Source organism: Terrapene carolina, unplaced genomic scaffold (assembly GCF_002925995.2).
Source record: "Terrapene carolina triunguis isolate 2854851 unplaced genomic scaffold, T_m_triunguis-2.0 Scaffold38, whole genome shotgun sequence".
In the NCBI taxonomy this organism is placed as follows: Eukaryota; Metazoa; Chordata; order Testudines; family Emydidae; genus Terrapene; species Terrapene triunguis.
This window is the reverse complement of record NW_020664389.1, coordinates 3,638,498-3,657,357: the sequence shown is the minus strand read 5'-3', so window position 1 is coordinate 3,657,357 and position 18,860 is coordinate 3,638,498. Positions and strand designations below refer to the sequence as shown.

General features: G+C 41.8%; 1 protein-coding gene across 1 annotated transcript in view; it reads right to left on the bottom strand.

Annotated features, from left to right (window-relative positions):
* The window catches only part of TMPRSS15 (transmembrane serine protease 15), a 91,209-nt gene that overhangs the window by 26,055 nt on the left and 46,294 nt on the right, over window positions 1–18,860 (bottom strand). The window contains 5 exon segments of the mRNA XM_026652663.1: window positions 552–684; window positions 8,931–9,041; window positions 10,740–10,880; window positions 11,379–11,504; window positions 12,906–12,995. Of these exon segments, the coding sequence (XP_026508448.1) occupies window positions 552–684; window positions 8,931–9,041; window positions 10,740–10,880; window positions 11,379–11,504; window positions 12,906–12,995 (601 nt within the window).

Here is an 18,860-nt window from a genome sequence, read left to right as displayed (position 1 = left end):
AAAGCTTATGTTCAAATAAATGTGTTAGTCTGTAAGGTGCCACAAGTACTCCTGTTCTTTTTGCAGATACAGACTAACACGGCTACTACTCTGAAACTTTTTTGACAGCTGCAATAAAGAATATTGGAATGATCAAGCCTCAGGAGGTTAATTTCAAGAAAGTGCTATATATAACAGTTAGAGACTTTCCATACCACAGAGATTTGGGTATCAGGCTGGAAATCTCATGAAAAAAAGGTTTTCTCATGAGATTTCTGGATTTCCTGGTTTTGGTGAGGTGAGAAAAAGACAACTTGAAGACAGCCTCTCTGGCAGTATTTTAGTTTTTCCAGTGTTTTATATCCAGCTAAAACCTGGAAATCCAAAGGGTAGTCTTTTAAATATATATTTTCCAGATCTCAAAACAATGTCATTCTCCACAGATACGTGCATGCTTCCTTTTCTGGACAATCCTGAAGTTGTTCAAACCAGCTAGAGAAGCAAAAACATGTTCCATACGCAATAGATGTGTAAATGAGATGCTGACAAAGACAATAAATAACATTACTTACCCTAGTCCTAGCAGTTGACAAACTTCATTTGAAATCTGCTCACTCCAGTAATCTGCACATGCTATATACCAATTATTCTCAATCCTGAACTGTAGCAATCCATTGATGCTTAGAGAACCATTAAACAGACGCACTGTGGACAAAAACAGGCATATGGATTGGCAGCTAGGCTTATAATACTGGAAATATAACAGACAGACAGATTCACTGGTGCTGGCAGAGGGAAGTGTAAATTGCACAGCCTAGTAGCAATGAGGAACCCTCTGCCCCAGAGGTGACACAACCCAACAGGAGGCAGGCATGCTACTGCCACTTCCTCTGGCATTTCTGAGATGGGAGAGAGTTTTAGTTTACAGCCAGGGGATCTCAGGAATCTTGTCAATGGAAGCTATTGAATTGATGTGCTGAAGCAGCAAATTCTCCAACCAATCTATCCAAGGCCCCTTCCTGGCCAGTATCATCCTCTTTTTCAAACTAGTGTACAATGATTTAGCTACCCAATTTTCACTAAAACCAATTAGAGATTAAGTTAAAACCAGAACTGACTGAAAATTGGAATATTCATCCCATGAGAAATTCTGATATTTCAACATTTGCTTTCATTGTTAATTGGGACTAAAAGTTGAAATGTCAATTTTTTTCACAAAGCAAAAAGTTAAAATATTCAAATGTTGAAATGCTTCATTTTGATTTTGTTCAAAATTAAACTGCATCTCCATGGGCTGCTGTGGAGGCTCACAGGAGCTGTAATCCAATTAAGCAGCCCTGCCCCAGTGGAGAAGGACAGCATGAAGACTCCAAACTATGACTCTGGTCAGGCACTGCTGAAGCTCAGGCAGATGAAAATTATTGTCAGCCTGACCTGAAACAAACCATTCCATTTCAATTTTCTCAATGGAAAAATCAACATTTCCCCCGCACACAAAATCAACATTTTCCTGTGAAAATTTCTGATTATGTAGAAACCACATTTTCCATTAAAAAAAAAATCTGCTAAATATTCCTGACTGGCTGTATCTAAAACATCACACAGCAGAGCTTTGAGAATGTCCTCTTTAGTATGCAATTAGTATAAGTATGAACCTTCTGGTATTCATATTGGTGAAATATATCATTACAAGGCAGCGATGATATATAGTAACTAGTGACTAGCAAACCTAAAACGTCAGGAAGCTTGGATAAGCCCAGAAAACATTAGAGGCATCTGCACTGGGAGAGCTCCCTTTCCCTCTCTTCTGTCTCAATCAGATCTTTCTGCCTTCCTTTTGACTCTATTCCTCTCTGCTCCTTGAATATCCCCTTGAAATTCTTTATCTTCCCATGAACAACAACAATTCCCTTTCCCCCATATCCAACAAGCCCCTGTAATCCGTGATTCATGTATGACTCTTAATAGATTCTCTTAGGGTATGTCTACACTACGAAATTAGATCGAATTAATAGAAGCCGGTTTTATAGAAATCGGTTGTATACAGCCGATTGTGTGTGTCCCCACATAAAATGCTCTAAGTGCATTAGTTCGGCGGACCGCGTCCACAGTACCGAGGCTAGCGTCGACTTCCGGCGCATTGCACTATGGGTAGCTATCCCACAGTTCCCGCAGTCTCCGCCGCCCATTGGAATTATGGGTTGAGATCCCAATGCCCGGATGATGCAAAACAGTGCCGCGGGGGGTTCTGGGTACATGTCGTCAGGTCCCTCCCCCTACGTCACAGCAACGGCAGACAATAGATTCACGCCTTTTTACCTGGGTTACCTGTGCAGACAACATACCACGGCAAGCATGGAGCCCGCTCAGCTCAGCTCACCGTCACCATATGTCATCTAGGTGCCGGCAGACGTGGGACTGCATTGCTACACAGCAGCAGCAGCTAACTGCCTTTTGGCAGTAGACGGTGCAGCATGACTGGTAGCCTTCATTGGCGATCTGGGTGCGGGCAGCTGTGGGGCTGGCAGCCATAGGGCTGCATTGCACCAGCCCCTTGCCTTTTGGTAGAAGATGGTTTATTACGACTGGTAACCGTCGTCGTACTGCAGTGGCTGTCAATCATGGGCACCCGGGCAGACAATGATGGTTATCAGTCGTAGTATGCTATTTTCTGCCACGCGCCCTGTTGGATAATTGCACGTTAGCAGAGTCGTAGTATGCTATTTTCTGCCAAGTGCCCAGTATTGTCTGCTAAGCACCCAGAAGAGGCCGATGGCGATCTGGGTGCTGGCAGACATGGGGCTAGATTGCTACACAGCAGCAACCCCTTGCCTTTTGGGCAGTAGATAGTATATTATGACTGGTATCCATCATTGTCATATTGCAGTGGGTATCAGATCGTGCAATAGACCTGAAGGCTAACTGCCAAGCGCCCAGTATTTGCTGCCAAGCACCCAGAAAATGCCAAGGGCTATCAGTCATGCTGCACCGTCGTCTTAAGATGTAAAAAATAGATTTATTCTGTATTCATTTGCTTCCTCCCTCCCTCCCTCCTGTTAAACCCTGGCTTTTGAGTTCAATCTTTGGGGGGGGGGGGCATTCTGTGTGACAGTTGTTTGTGTTTCTCCCTGATGCAAAGCCACCTTTCTTGATTTTAATTCCCTGTACCTGTACGCCATGTCGTCACTCGCCCCTCCCTCCTTCCCTCCCTTCTTCCCCTGGTCCGTCAGATACTACTTTCGCGCCTTTTTTCAGACCAGACGCCATAGCTAGCACTGGGATCATGGAGCCCGCTCAGATCACCGCGGCAATTGTGAGCACTATGAACACCACGCGCATTGTCCTGGAGTATATGCAGAGCCAGGACATGCCAAAGCAAAACCAGGACCAGGCGAGGAGGAGGAAGAGGCGATTGCAGCGCGTCGACGAGAGTGATGAGGAAATGGACATGGACCTAGACCTCTCACAAGGCACAGGCCCTAGCAATGTGGAAATCATGGTGTTCCTGGGGCAGGTTGATGCCATGGAACGCCGATTCTGGGCCCGGGAAACAAGCACAGACTGGTGGGACCGCATCGTGTTGCAGGTCTGGGACGATGCCCAGTGGCTGCGAAACTTTCGCATGCGTAAGGGCACTTTCATGGAACTTTGTGACTTGCTTTCCCCTGCCCTGAAGCGCCAGAATACCAGGATGAGAGCAGCCCTCACAGTTGAGAAGCGAGTGGCGATAGCCCTGTGGAAGCTTGCAACGCCAGACAGCTACCGGTCAGTCGGGAATCAATTTGGAGTAGGCAAATCTACTGTGGGGGCTGCTGTGATCCAAGTTGCCAGGGCAATGAGAGACCTGGTGATATCAAGGGTAGTGACTCTGGGAAACGTGCAGACCATAGTGGATGGCTTTGCTGCAATGGGATTCCTAAACTGTGGTGGGGCGATAGACGGAACCCATATCCCTATCTTGGCACCGGAGCACCAAGCCACCGAGTACATAAACCGCAAGGGGTACTTTTCAATGCTGCTGCAAGCCCTGGTGGATCACAAGGGACGTTTCACCGACATCAACGTGGGCTGGCCGGGAAGGGTACATGATGCTCGTGTCTTCAGGCACTCTGCTCTGTTTAGAAAGCTGGAGGAAGGGACTTTCTTCCCGGACCAGAAAATAACCGTTGGGGATGTTGAAATGCCTATCGTGATCCTTGGGGACCCAGCCTACCCCTTAATGCCATGGCTCATGAAGCCATACACAGGCAGCCTGGACAGGAGTCAGGACCTGTTCAACTACAGGCTGAGCAAGTGCCGAATGGTGGTGGAATGTGCATTTGGGCGTTTAAAAGCGCGCTGGCGCAGCTTACTGACTCGGTTAGACCTTAGCGAAAAGAATATCCCCATTGTTATTGCTGCTTGCTGTGCGCTCCACAATCTCTGTGAGAGTAAGGGGGAGACATTTATGGCTGGGTGGGAGGTAGAGGCAAATCGCCTGGCTGCTGATTACGCGCAGCCAGACACCAGGGCGGTTAAAGGAGCACAGCATGGCGCGGTGCGCATCAGAGAAGCTTTGAAAACCAGTTTTGTGACTGGCCAGGCTACGGTTTGAAACTTCTGTTTGTTTCTCCTTGATGAAATCTCCGCAACCCCCCCCCACCCGGTTAACTCTACTTCCCTGTAAACCTACAACCCCACCCTCCCCTACTACCCTCCCCCCTTCAAGCACCACTTGCAGAGGCAATAAAGTCATTGTTACTTCACATTCATGCATTCTTTATTACTTCATCACACAATTAGGGGGATAATTGGAAAGGTAGCCCGGGATGGGTGGGGGAGGAGGAAAGGAAAAGGACACACTCCAATTGAAAACTTTAAAACTTATTGCTATGGAAATCATCTAGGGAGTGAGTGGGTGGCCGAAGGCTCCCCCACCGTGTTCTTGGGCGTCTGGGTGAGGAGGCAATGGGACTTGGGGAGGATGGCTGTTGGTTACAGAGGGGCTGTAGCGGCGGTCTCTGCTCCTGCTGGCTTTCCTGCAGCTCAACCATACGCTGTAGCATTGGGGAGGAGGGCTGTTGGTTACACAGGGGCTGTAGCGGCGGTCTGTGCTCCTGCTGCCTTTCCTGCAGCTCAACCATACACTGTAGCATTGGGGAGGAGGGCTGTTGGTTACACAGGGGCTGTAGCAGCGGTCTGTGCTCCTGCTGCCTTTCCTGCAGCTCAACCATACGCTGTAGCATATCAGTTTGATGCTCCAGCAGACGGAGCATGGACTCTTGCTTTCTGAGTGCAAGCTGACGCCACCTCTCATCTTCAGCCCGCAACTTCCTCTGTTCCTCCCGCGATTCAGCCCGCCACCTCTCCTCCTCATCCCGCGATTCAGCCCGCCACCTCTCCTCTCGCTCATATTGGGATTTTCGATAATCAGTCATTGACTGCCTCCACGCATTCTGCTGTGCTCTGTCAGCGTTGGAGGCAGTCTGTAGTTCTGTAAACATTTCGTCACGTGTCCTTCGCTTACGTTTTCGAATATTCACTAGCCTCTGCGAAGGAGAGACATGTGCAGCTGGTGGATGAGAAGGGAGAGGTGGTTAAAAAAGACACATTTTAGAGAACAATGGGTACACTCTTTTATGTTACATTTTGCTGTTCACATTACACAGCAGATGTGCTTTCGTTACAAGGTCGCATTTTTCCTCTTATATGGAGGGCCTGCCTGTTTGGTGTGAGAGATCACTCACGCAGTGCCAGGTCACAGATTTCAGCTTGCAGGCAGCCATGGTAAGACACAATCTTTTGGCATTTTTAACCTTCTTAACATCTGGGGATGGTTTCAAAGAGTACTGCTATCATTAACCATACCAAGGACCCGTTGGGTTGGCCATTTAAAATGGGTTTGCGATGTAAAAGGAGGGGCTGCGGTTTCAGGGTTAACATGCAGCACAAACCCAACTAATTCCCCTCCCCCCCCACCCAATTCTCTGGGATGATCACTTCACCCCTCCCCCCACCGCGTGGCTAACAGCGGGGAATATTTCTGTTCAGCAGACCAGGAAGGGGCACCTCTGAATGTCCCCTTAATAAAATTGCCCCATTTTAACCAGGTGACCGTGAATGATATCACTCTCCTGAGGATAACAAAGAGCGATAAGGAATGGATGTTGTCTGCATGCCAGCAAACACCGGGACCATACGCTGCCATGCTTTGTTATGCAATGATTCCAGACTACGTGCTACTGGCCTGGCGTGGTAAAGTGTCCTACCATGGCGGACGGGATAAGGCAGCCCTCCCCAGAAACCTTTTGCAAAGGCTTTGGGAGTACATGAAGGAGAGCTTTCTGGAGATGTCCCTGGAGGATTTCCGCTCCATCCCCATACACGTTAACAGACTTTTCCAGTAGCTGTACTGGCCGCGATTGCCAGGGCAAATTAATCATTAATCATTAAACACGCTTGCTTTTAAACCATGTGTAATATTTACAAAGGTACACTCACCAGAGGTCCCCTGTGTGCCCTCAGGGTCTTGGGTGAGTTCGGGGGTTACTGGTTCCAGGTCCAGGGTGATAAACATATCCTGGCTGTTGGGGAAACTGGTTTCTCCGCTTCCTTGCTGCTGTGAGCTATTTACATTATCTTCATGCTCATCTTCCTCGTCCCCAGAACCCGCTTCCCTGTGTCTTTCTCCATTGAGGGACTCATAGCACACGGTTGGGGTAGTGGTGGCTGCACCCCCTAGAATGGCATGCAGCTCCGCGTAGAAGCGGCATGTTTGCGGCTCAGCCCCGGACCTTCCGTTTGCCTCTCTGGCTTTGAGGTAGGCTTGCCTTAGCTCCTTAATTTTCACGCGGCACTGCTGTGTGTCCCTGTTATGGCCTCTGTCCTTCATGGCCCTGGAGACCTTTTCTAATATTTTGCCATTTCGTTTACTGCTTCGGAGTTCGGCCAGCACTGATTTATCTCCCCATATGGAGATCAGATCCCGAACCTCCCGTTCTGTCCATGCTGGAGCTCTTTTGCAATCCTGGGACTCCATCACGGCTACCTGTGCTGATGAGCGACCTGTGCTCTCCACGCTGAGCAAACAGGAAATGAAATTCAAACGTTCGCGGGGCTTTTCCTGTCTATCTGGCCAGTGCATCTGAGTTGAGAGTGCTGTCCAGAGCGGTCACAATGAAGCACTGTGGGATAGCTCCCGGAGGCCAATAACGTCGAATTCCGTCCACACACACCCAATTCCGACCCCCTAAGGCCGATTTTATCGCTAATCCCCTCGTCGGAGGTGGTGTTAAGAAACCGGTTTAAAGGGCCCTTTAAGTCGAAAGAAAGGGCTTCGTCATGTGAACGTGTCCAGGCTTAATTCGATTTAACGCGGCTAAAATCAACCTAAACTCGTAGTGTAGACCAGGCCTTAGTTTGGTAACGTTGGTACAGGATGCAGAGAGTTCTGATACTGGACCCCAAACAACTGCTACTCTCAGTGTTCAATATATTAACAAGCTTCTCTAGGTGAGAGAGGCCTTAGAATATGTTGACTTTTCTATGACCCTTGAGAAGCCCCAGGAACTAGAGCATTTGAAGATGGCAGCTAGTTTAACTTGATTGCAACAGCTGAGATCTTGAAATGGGTTTCAGCAAAATTAGGAGAAATTTTGGAGACTAAATGAGGGCTAGTTGACTTTTCACTTCTTTTTGAGGCTTAGACTGAGGTTAGGGCCAGTTCTTGTGGATTTTTTTGCTTTGTTTTGGTAACAGCTCACTCAGCATTAGATGTCTAACTCAGTAGAAGGTGTTAAAGCAAACTGTGCCAAAAACATCTCTTTGGGATTAAGTACATAATAACAGGGTAGGAAATGACTGCTTTATCCATATTTTAAATCTGCAATATAAATGGTTGAAAATCTTTTCCAGCTGTTCTTAGCTACATAATTATGTTCACAGCTTTTCCTGTAGGTAGAGGCTGCAGGTCAGTTTATTTTAGGAAATTAGAAAAAAAAGAAGACAATGACATTCTCACACTCAAAAAGAACACACTGAAATAATGGAAAGAATCAAATTCTGCTTTTGGATGCATGCACACAGTTCCAGTTTAAGTCAATGGGAGCTGCCAGCACACGTCTATGGTCATATCTTGGCCCTACAAGTTTCCCTTAAACCAACCAAAGGCAACAAATTTGTATCTGAGTCTAAAAGCCTACCCTTAAAAGTTCCCATTTGTGGTCTACAGAACTTTGTCAGAAATAGCAATTTCATTTTTTGCCAGACCCAACATGATTTTAACATAGTTTTTGCACATAAATTGTCATTTGGGGGCCATTATTTCCATTTTGCATGAAACAAAACTATGTACTGTGCAGTTAATTTTTTATTATCTTCACTGATGGTAGCATGACAGCAGCTGTTGCTCTTGTTGTCATGGTAACCTGCACATGTGAGCAGCTCTGAAAAGCAGTCATAATGCTGCTCCAACACCTGTATGAGCCTAGGCAAGCTCTGTGGGTCAGCCATCGGAGCAGTGGTTTACAAGCAGTGTTCATTTTGCAGTAACCAGTAGTCAGACAGGTTTTCTTAGAAGAGAAATCTGCCTGCTTACTGTGGTAGAATTAACTATACAACTGAAAAAGGATATTCTCCTGGCATTTTAAGTAGCCTACACCTTAAAGTGTTGAGGACACTCCCTGCTTTCACAGGGATATTTGCCTGTTTAGATGCAATGTCACAGAATGACTCACTTTGTTCTCTCTCTCTCGGACTTCAAGCCAGACCTTCAGCTTGTGTAAATTGGCACAGCTCCATTGAAATAAATGGAGCTATGTCAATTTACATCTGCAGAGGTTCTGCCTCTTTACATTTGTTTTTTCTTGAATGGTTTTTTCCTTTAATAAAAAGTAATAAATAAAAATAAAAGAAATGTTCATTATTGAAAATATATGTATTGCTCTTTGGGTATGAGGAAAACAAACACTTACCACACTCTGCTTCATCAGAGCCATCTTTACACTGCCATTGTTTGTCGCAAAGGTTAGCAAGGGGTATACATTCCCCACTTCCACATTGATAAGCATTGGGTCCACAGGGTTCTGCAGAAAGATTTGGACAATGAAGGAAACAAAAGCATAATTACAGAGTAAGACTAATCACGCAGATCATCCAACCCAACTGAAGGGACAAAACTGTGAATGTAGTTATGAAATGAGCAGGGGCTCTTCACTGGTATCTTATTGTTATGGAAACACATGGGGTTTTTTTTTTAATTAATTTATACAAAGAAATTACATGGAAACAACTACATGGTAGTTACTGGTGTTCTACTGTTAAATACGATACACAACTGAGGGGTGAGAAAGGAACAAAAACTTCAATGGGTTTAGGACTTCACCCCACGGTTTTCAAAAGTGACTAGAGATTTTGGATACTGGGTGCTCTTCACTTTCCATAAATCGGGCCTCTTTAAGGCATCTCAAAAATTGGGCACCCAAATCTGGAGGCACCCCAAATCATGAATCACTTTAAAAAAAAATCTTGTTTGGGGAGAAATATTGCGTAGGGACAGTGGGATAGGAAGAAAGGGTGCATGCACCAAGCTAGGTGTAATCTAGTTCAATCGACTGCATACCAGAAGAAGGTTACATTCCTTCAGAATATACGGCTACATTTGTTTTCTCTAGTTAATATATTTTTTTTGAATTACATTGCTTACACATCGAATTAGGGAGCAAGGAAATGGAAAAAATTGCGTATTCTATTGACAAACGTGTTTACTTCAGTTTACTTTGCCTTTCTGGCTACGGTAGCTGAAATTTTATACCTTTGTTTAAGGTGAATCCATTGTTTTATCTTTTGGTAAAATAAGTGATATAATACCAGGTTAGAGTCATACAAACACATATCTGGCCTTTGACACAATTTTGATTAAAACAATTATACACGTTATATACACAATGGGCCAGGTTTCCAAAACTTCTTTGGATCAGATTTTCAAGTGTTCAGCATCCAAAATTAGGGCCAAATTTTCAGAATAGCTCAGCTGCTGCTCACTGCCAAAATCTTTTGAACCACTTTTGGGAAGAGCAGTTATTTGCCCATTCCCAGTAAACAAAAAAGGACAGGATTTTTAAAGGCACCTTAAAATATAGATAGGCACCACATAGGATTTTCAAAAGTGCCTAGGCACCTAACTCCCATTGATTTCAATGGAAGTTAGGTACCTAGACACTTTTGAAGTGCGAGTTAGGTGCCTAGGCACTTCTGAAAATCTCCTATTTGCACTGTTAAGCACCTAAATACCTTTCAAAATCTGGCCCATAATTACTGTGTACACTAATCTGTTCTAATTTATCAGGTCCACATTAAATATTTTACAAAATCTGCCTAAATACAGCCCAGGATGGACCAAAATGACTCACAAAGAACTATTCTGATTATTGGGCATGAACATAATTAATATGTGTCGGTAACTTTCCATATATTTATTTTTCTAAAAAAAGGTAAAAAGAAAAAAATATGGTAAACATGAAAATACTGAGTCAAATTCTGCTTTAAATTTAGTGGCACTGCACAGAGTTCTAGACAGTTCAGAATTTGGTCAAATTTAATATTCTGTTTAAATGATGTTACAGTGACAACAGCTGTCCATGATCAGATAATCCAAAGGTTAGACTGACGTGCTGCATAGTGCTTTCGCCATTCCCAATTTCATATCAATTTTTCTACAATCTTAACTTTGTTAGAGCACAATTGTGTCTGTTTAAATCCAACAGATTGCGTACTTTACTCACCAGGTGTGCCAAGATTATAACCAGTAGTGAAATTTGCAAGAAATCCTTTCTGAGTTCCAGATTTGTCAGTAATGAAGAGCACTGTCATCTGGTTAGTGGTAGAGAAGACATCTGGAACAGGGTTTCGTCCTGTATAGACAGCTATTCTCAAGGAAAAGATGAGTACATTGCAATGGTGGGTTAGATGATTTTCAAATAGATGGATTGTCAGATGTTTTTGGATGCCATAGGATGAAAGATATTACATATTCAAATTAAGAGATAGCAACAGCAACATATGGGTAGTAATTATTTCCCAAGCCTCCCACATCCTTGCAGGTGTTTATAACAGGTAAGGTATATATTCCAAACCTGACACATTAATATAGCAACATAAGCCTTGATCCTATCAACACTTACATGTGCGCTGAGCTACAATGGGAGTACTCCTGTGTGGAAAGTTAAGCACATGCATAAGTCATGACAAGATCACATAAAGTAAATATATCCTCATGCCTTCTCGTTAGCTCCCAAGTATCATGGATCATCCCAAAATACAGATAAAAATAGAGATGACTAATTCCTTTTCCATCATGTTGATCAGATTGCTAGAATCATCCCTGATTTCATTTATCTTATAATTCAATATGTGGTACTTGCCTAAAAACAAGGAATCTGCTCCTCTTCCATCTCTGATTTCAACTACATCATAGATATTTTCCAGCTCAAAATATGGAAAATGAAGCTGAATGTTTTTTCCTTTTCCAGCATTTAAATACCACACACCTAGAAAACAACACCAATTAAAACAAACAAAAACAAACACCCCCCCCCCCACGTACTTTATATTTACTATAGTATTTGCATTTTGACAGGCCATGAGGAAAAAGATCTTGGGTAAAATTTTCAAAAGCATTTAAGTGATTATGAAGCCTAAATCCTATTTTCATCAGTTACTAAGGGTCATATTTTTAAAGATATTTAGGGGCCTAATTCCAAATGATCTTTCTTGGCACTTAAATCCTGTGCAACTTGATATCAGCATTATTTAATTAAGAGAATCATATGACATAGGTCTGGCCATTCAAATTATGCTCCTTCTATGGAAAAAGCCTTTGCAGCTTGGGGTGTATTGAAGGGAAAGATTTGTTTGACAGAAAACAAACAAACAAAAAGAGCTTACATGTACTCTTTTCTCCACAATGTGAGAACTCATGTAACCAGAATTGCCCAAGGACACATATACAGCAGCATAAGTAGGATGTAACTGACAATCTTTTTCTGAGCACCATGCAATGCTCAGAATGTCTTGAGTCCCATACTAAGATCCCAATTCAACAAGGTAATTAAGCCCATACCTAACTTTAACCATGGCCTCACTACCAGTGACCTCAATGTGACTACTGCACATGCTTAAAGTCAGGCATGTGATTAAGCATCTTGCAGAATTAGTGTCTGAAAGTAGGATACCATACCGTAGTGTGACCAAAATAAACCCCCAGGATTTGATTTCATGTGATTAGCACACCAGAGAATTCACACAGCTCTCCTACAACAACTGAACAATATTTAAATTTAATTGAAAAGCAACAACTGTGCTTTCTTCTTCACTTCAAGCATCAGTAGCAAATATTGTACATTATCAAAACATTGTGGGCCTGATTTTCTTCTGACTTACACCAGTTTTACCTTGGTGTAACTCCATTAACTTTGGTGGAGTAACTCCTGATTTACACCACTGCGAGACGAGAACCTCCAATCAAAACCACTCACAAAATACACATAAATGTTCTTCCACGTAAAATGTTTTAAAATTTTTATAGGAGGTGTGATTAAAGTGCTGCCTGCAGGTCACATACATCAAGCTGACATAGAGTTCTCCAGTGTGGCCTGTTGCTACCCTCACTGCTTTTAGACAGAAATACAGCCTATAAAAACTACAGCTCCCATATTGCTGTGGTGGGTGCACCGAAACTGAGAGTGGATGCAATCTTCTTCACAATTTATCAGCTAGCTACCATACGGTACCTCAGCCTCCTGGCAAGTTGCCAACATGGCCCTCAATTAACAGTCATCCAATTACACAGCAAGGTTTCTTCTCCTTCCTCACAGCACATAGTTCCTATAATCTATTTCCATTTTTATTGTATTAATCCTTCCTGAAGATCTGGGGGAGGGGAGACTTACAGGAGGCTTGGTGGGGGTAGTTGTTCGGGAAATTTTTAGAGCTGAATGTAGTATTTGGTTCGCAGAGTTCAAATGGTCCCCCGCAGTCAGCTGAAAGAGAAAGTGTTTCAGAAATATGTCACCTACTGCTGTTTGTGCAACCAATTGCCCAGAAAGACCATGTTCCAGTCAATAAAATTACAGGTCATACATTTAATGGTCACTTAATGGTATTTCCTTTTGCTTTATAGACTTGGAAAGAACAGCAACATTTTTATAAAGAGAATGAACTGCATTCAACTTTACAGTAACCGTATAAAGGTTCAGAGCCAGATGGTGCTATTAATACACAATCCTGAACCCTGGGCAATACATGATCCTGAACCACGGGCAGCGAGGAGTCAATCTACCCCAGTGGGAGCACTAAGTCTCAGGGAAGCAGAGTATCTAACAGAGCTCCTAAGGAATACAGCAGCCGCTCCTCTCCTTAGGAAGATATAATATGCACTACTGTCCAGGGCCAGTCAGCTCTACTGGCTGATGCAGAGGTGGACAGTACCATGGTTCTATCAAAAGCCTTTTTGTAGATTCTATTGCTTATGTGGTTCTTGTGTTCTGGGCAACACAAGTGCTGCAAGTGTGACCACTCTTGGTGAAGTCCTCCCCTTGAACTTTGGCAGAGGAAATGGTCATGATCTGTCCCTTATTTGTTGATCAAGGATTCCTAAGGGCATTACATGAGAGCAAAGCTTGAAGGCTTTATACACGAAAAGAGAGTTTTAAATGTACATTGTTTGGCTGTACAATATTTTAAATGCTTGTTATTCAAGAATTACAACAACAAAAACCCACAAAAATTAATGTAAACCTTAGAATTTTAGTTAGCAACATCTCTGTCATTTACTCTCTTTCTAAATGTCTTTGTATTTGATTTGCTAGCCTGGGAAAATACTTGATGCTCTTAGACACACCAAAGGTACTTTCCTTTCTTCATCCACTGAATAGATTATTAATGGAGAGACCATGTAGAACTAAAATGGCAAAGTGGGCCAGATAATTTGCCATTTAAAAAATTGTCATATTCATACATACATATATATGAAAAATAATGCCAAGAAATTTTTTGGGGAAAAGATTTAATGATTTTTCATTCAGTTTTGGCCATAATTAAAACATTAACCTGCCACAATATCTTGCATGATTCCCTATACTTCTGTATTGCACTCTTGTTTAAGTACCATAGTAAAATTCTAGGGCTGAGATTTTCAAAGTTGCCTAAGGAATTTGGATACCCAATTCCCAAAGGGATTTGAGTTTCTGAATCTTGTAGGCAGCTTTGTATATTTCAGCCCAAATGTTTGCATCTGAAAATACAGAACCAATTTAAGTCTTGATGAAAATGGACACAACTCCCATTGTCTTCCCAGGAGCTACCCATGCTTACACTAGGTCTGGACATGGCCAATAGTGCTTTATTACATTCAGTTCTTGAAGGATACAAGCTGATTATGAGAAATATAAAATTACAGTGAGCTATTTCAGAGCATCCCTTACCATACTGTACTGCCAATCACTGGTATTACTAGTAAAAAGGAAAAGCCTGCCAATCCTTGGTTAAGGCCATGTAAGGGATGGGAACAAGGGATGTAGGCTGTGCAGTGAGCTCCTGAGCTCTACTGCCAGCAGAGGGTAGGATAGTTCCAGATAATGATGAGAGGGAGAAGAGAAATGTGCTTTGGATCTCACTTTAGTGCTCATCCAAAAGGATCACCTGCAATCCCCTCTATTGCAAACTACTAACTGGAGCATGCACCCAAAAAATCAGGGACCTGACTCTACTTCCAAACTGGTGGATCCTGCCCTATGAGACTAGTGTGGCAGCAGATGCCCTAACCAAGCTCTGTGAAAAGCTTAGTATTATTATTAGGAATTATTATAATGGTGTTCAATAGAGCACTAGGAAGGTATCCATCCCTACTCCTGTGCAGATGCATTGTGGGTGAAAGGAAGAGTTCCTCCCCAGTGAGCCCATGAAATACAGGGAAGAATTTAGCCCAGTGCACTTAATAGTACAAATTATCTAATCTAACCCTATAGAAAAGGCTTTAGCAATGCTTTCAATAGACCTTCTGAACCTATTTCTGTGTGTGCCTCCCCGCCACAAAGAACATTTCCTCAAGCCATGAGATTTTCTCTCTCCTCTGTTTTCTATGCAGCTCCTTTCCTCAGGGCATGAGAGGGAACCTAGCTGTCTTGCATGGCAGTGCATAAAACTAGCCATGTCCTTCTACTCTTAAGATGAATAATTTAATAGGCCACAATTGGATTATGCTTTAACAAAGAGAGCACTGAAGATATGCCATTATTATTATTTCTATAGAACCAAAAGTGTGCATGCCACCATGAACAGTACTTAGCACCATTTGCTGATGTGAGCTTTTATTTGTTTTATGACACTGCACTCTCCCTTCATTCCTGGACACACAGCTAGAACAGAGGACTCAGGTCAGGAGACTTAGGCTGTAGTCCCAGCTCAACTACTGCTTCACTGTGTGACCTGGAGCAAATCATTTCACCTCTCTATACCTCAGTTTCCCCATATGTAACATGGAGATGATAATACTTATCCACCTTTTTAAAACACTTGCAACTTTTTGGATGAAAAGGGCTATGTTTGTGCAGGGTATTATTATAGTGTGACTATACTGAACAAGTGTAGGGGTTACGTATAAAGGTTTTTTTTAACATAGAGTTTTGAGAGCTCTGCACGTGTATCTTAGCCTTTCAAAATATATTTTAATAAAATATGTTAAGGTGAGTAGTCAGGACCCCGTGTAAATACATCCAGACTTCAGTGGCATTAGTGAGCCTGCCAAAATGGATAGCACTCGTAGTATTTATACAATAAATGGAAGAGTTTCAAAAGGGTCATTGCTTTTAAATATTTAAGAGTTACTATTTTAGATAAATTTCAAGTATAATTTCACATTAAACAGCTGGCTAGTAAGATATCCTTTATACTTGGTCTAGCAAGATATATTACAAGCTGTCTAGAGACAAATGATGGTAAGGAATTGGCAGAAGCACTTACAGTATCTGCCATTCTAATTATGATGATACCATTTACACTAATGGTGGTCCAGCTATTTAGAAAAGATGGTATGTATTCTGTAATAAAGCAACAAAAGACTTGTATTATAATGGGTCTTTAGTATCCCTGATATGCAGTGTTATTAGATAAAAGGGCCACAACTACAGAACAAGCATACAATGGGTGATAGTTGAATTTCTCAAACACTTATGTCAGTTACTTTCACTTCATTGGATACCTATTAGCTCATTCACATAATCTTTCTAAATGCTAAAACTAGCCATTTGTCTTTTCCATGGAACAATTTTTCTCATGAGTTATGATCTGACAAAAAACCTTCTGTATGTACAAGACATATACTAATTGTGTGTGCGTGTACATGTGTGTAAAGAATTAGAATATTTGAAGTGGTTATATATATAATCCTCTTGGTTGAAACTGCCTGTTTCTCTAATAATGCTATTTTATCTGCACAGGATACATTTTTTAGATCCAGCAGCTTGAACAGAATGCACCATCCTGCACACCAAGAAAAAAAAATCTAATTAAAGTTTTTGGCTAAAATAGAAAGCTACATTTGTAAATCAGTCGCCAATTCTAGGGTTTATGATTAATGCCAATAGACTAAGAAACTTTCATGCCTTAATTTCTTATGGAGATGAGGGATTTGGAAAAAACAATATATATTGCAAAATTCTGCTTGCTTGGCAATATCTGATCTTTGTTTGTTTTACAAGATTTTATCTCTACTAAGATTCAATGGGCCAAACTTTGCCCTTAGTCACATCCCATGCAACCCCACTTAAGTCAGTGGGGTTTCTTTTAACTATGGGCAGAAACTGAGCTGCTGTCTCTGAGGATGTGAAACTTACATTGTCAAAACTATAAGGGACCATCAAAAATACTTGAAGGTCATTTTCCATTAGCGACTGGTGACCCTCCAAAAGTTATTACGTTCATTTCACAGAAGCATCCAAACTTTTAGCATCAAAATACATTTACCTCTTCAGTCTGCAAAATTGAACTAAAAATCTCCTGACAAGAAGCTCTATTAAATGTAGAAAAAGCCCAGAAGAAAATGGCCTTTATTGGGATATTTCATCATTTCCATTTGGCAAACTTCATCAGAAGAACTAAAGATGAGAATGATAATGAAGGAGAGGTAGTAAAACATTTCTAGATTTGGGAGCAGGGGGAAGGCAGTTTTATTTGGACTTTTGGTAGAGTTCCCACTGGGTTATTTATTTATCATTTCTATTTTAAATCTGAACCAGTGTGATTCTGGTGTGTGAATCTTTCTGTGTCATCATGCACTATCTGGGACTATGATGTAAACATGTTTTTATGAAAATACCTTTGGGGATTTTTCCCAGTGACTTTTGGAGACCTTATTCTAAGATTTGATTCTGTGGATTTTTCTTTTGGGGAATGTCCTTTCGTTTTGTTGTTCAGAAGCAAAACAAAACCCCAGATTTTGTAAATGCACAGTGAGACAATCTCAACAGACATTAGTATGACTCAGCTAGCGGACAGGAGTCACATGAAGACAAGAGGTGAAATTATATTGATAGAAAAAATCCTTAAACATTTGATACTCTTGTTTTTTTAGGCACAGTGATAAAAGATGATTTATGTCTGAAATGTATCGTTGCCATATCTTTTAAGTATACCTCATTTTGAGGGATTTTACTTATTTTTGTCCCAGAGTTACCTATGATTAACACAAATTTGGTGTCTCCTCACTTCTATTGTTGACAATTATTTACAACAAAAATAAAGAACATTGAAATTGAGGTCACAGGAAGAGTCATTTACCCTAAAGGAAGGACTTCCACTATACTGTAATTTTCTTGCATGGAGAATTGTTTTGTGTACCTAATTTTGGTCTTTGCCACTCATTGCATTCCACATTTGGGCCTTAGTGGTTAGAGAGGGATGACCATTGTAGAAGGGCAAACAGTGAAAGAATGTAATCTTAATTACCTAATATGCAGAGCAATATATTTTTAATTGCAAGTTTAGCAGAATTAAGCAGTGAATTCCTCCACAGCCATTTAGAGACCGCCTGCACAATAGGAAAGTTCCTGTTGAGATTGTCCACAAAATTCTCGCAGGAGGAAGCTCTGGGACATAAGGAATGGCTTAATATTTTCCTTTGATAGCCCCACTAAATGGGTTCCTATTTGACTATTATTCTTGGAAAGAAATGGCAAAAGCTCTAAAAGAGAAAAAATAGTGCCAGTAGTCTCAAGACACATACATTTTATGTAAAAATTATGTAGAGTTAGAAAATATGTCAAGTTAGAGTTATGGTTCATAGGGAAGTCCGCTTTCTATAGATAGGATCAGCAACAAATGATGACATTAGCTTTCTGTTAAGAAACACACACACACACACAGATATTTCAATTGATAATTGGCTTTCTGAATCAATATCATCTGATGGTTTTAGCAGAGCAACAACAGCTCCCTTAAAATGGTATGGCTTGTTGCTTGGGGCAAAATTTGATCTTGTGAAGTCTGAGCATAAGACACATTACTCACAATCCTCTAAGCGCTACCCTGGCAAGGAAATACAGTAGAAAAGTAATTGATTTTACTCACGTCTGGAAAAATTATTGGCAAAATCATTAGTGGTCTTTATAAAAAACAAGGTATTATGCAGTTATTTTGGACTTTATGCTTGATGCTAGTTACCAGTAACAAACTGCAATCAACACACATTTTTTTTTTCACTGATGACGACACTACAGCAGACATGCCAAACATGCAAAAAAACCCACAGAAATTGGGCTTGTTTTTGGCTTAATTGGCTTGTGAGTTGCTTGTTGACTAGTTTTTGGCTTGTAGCTTGTTGCTTCTTTTTTTTTTTTTTTTTGATCGTC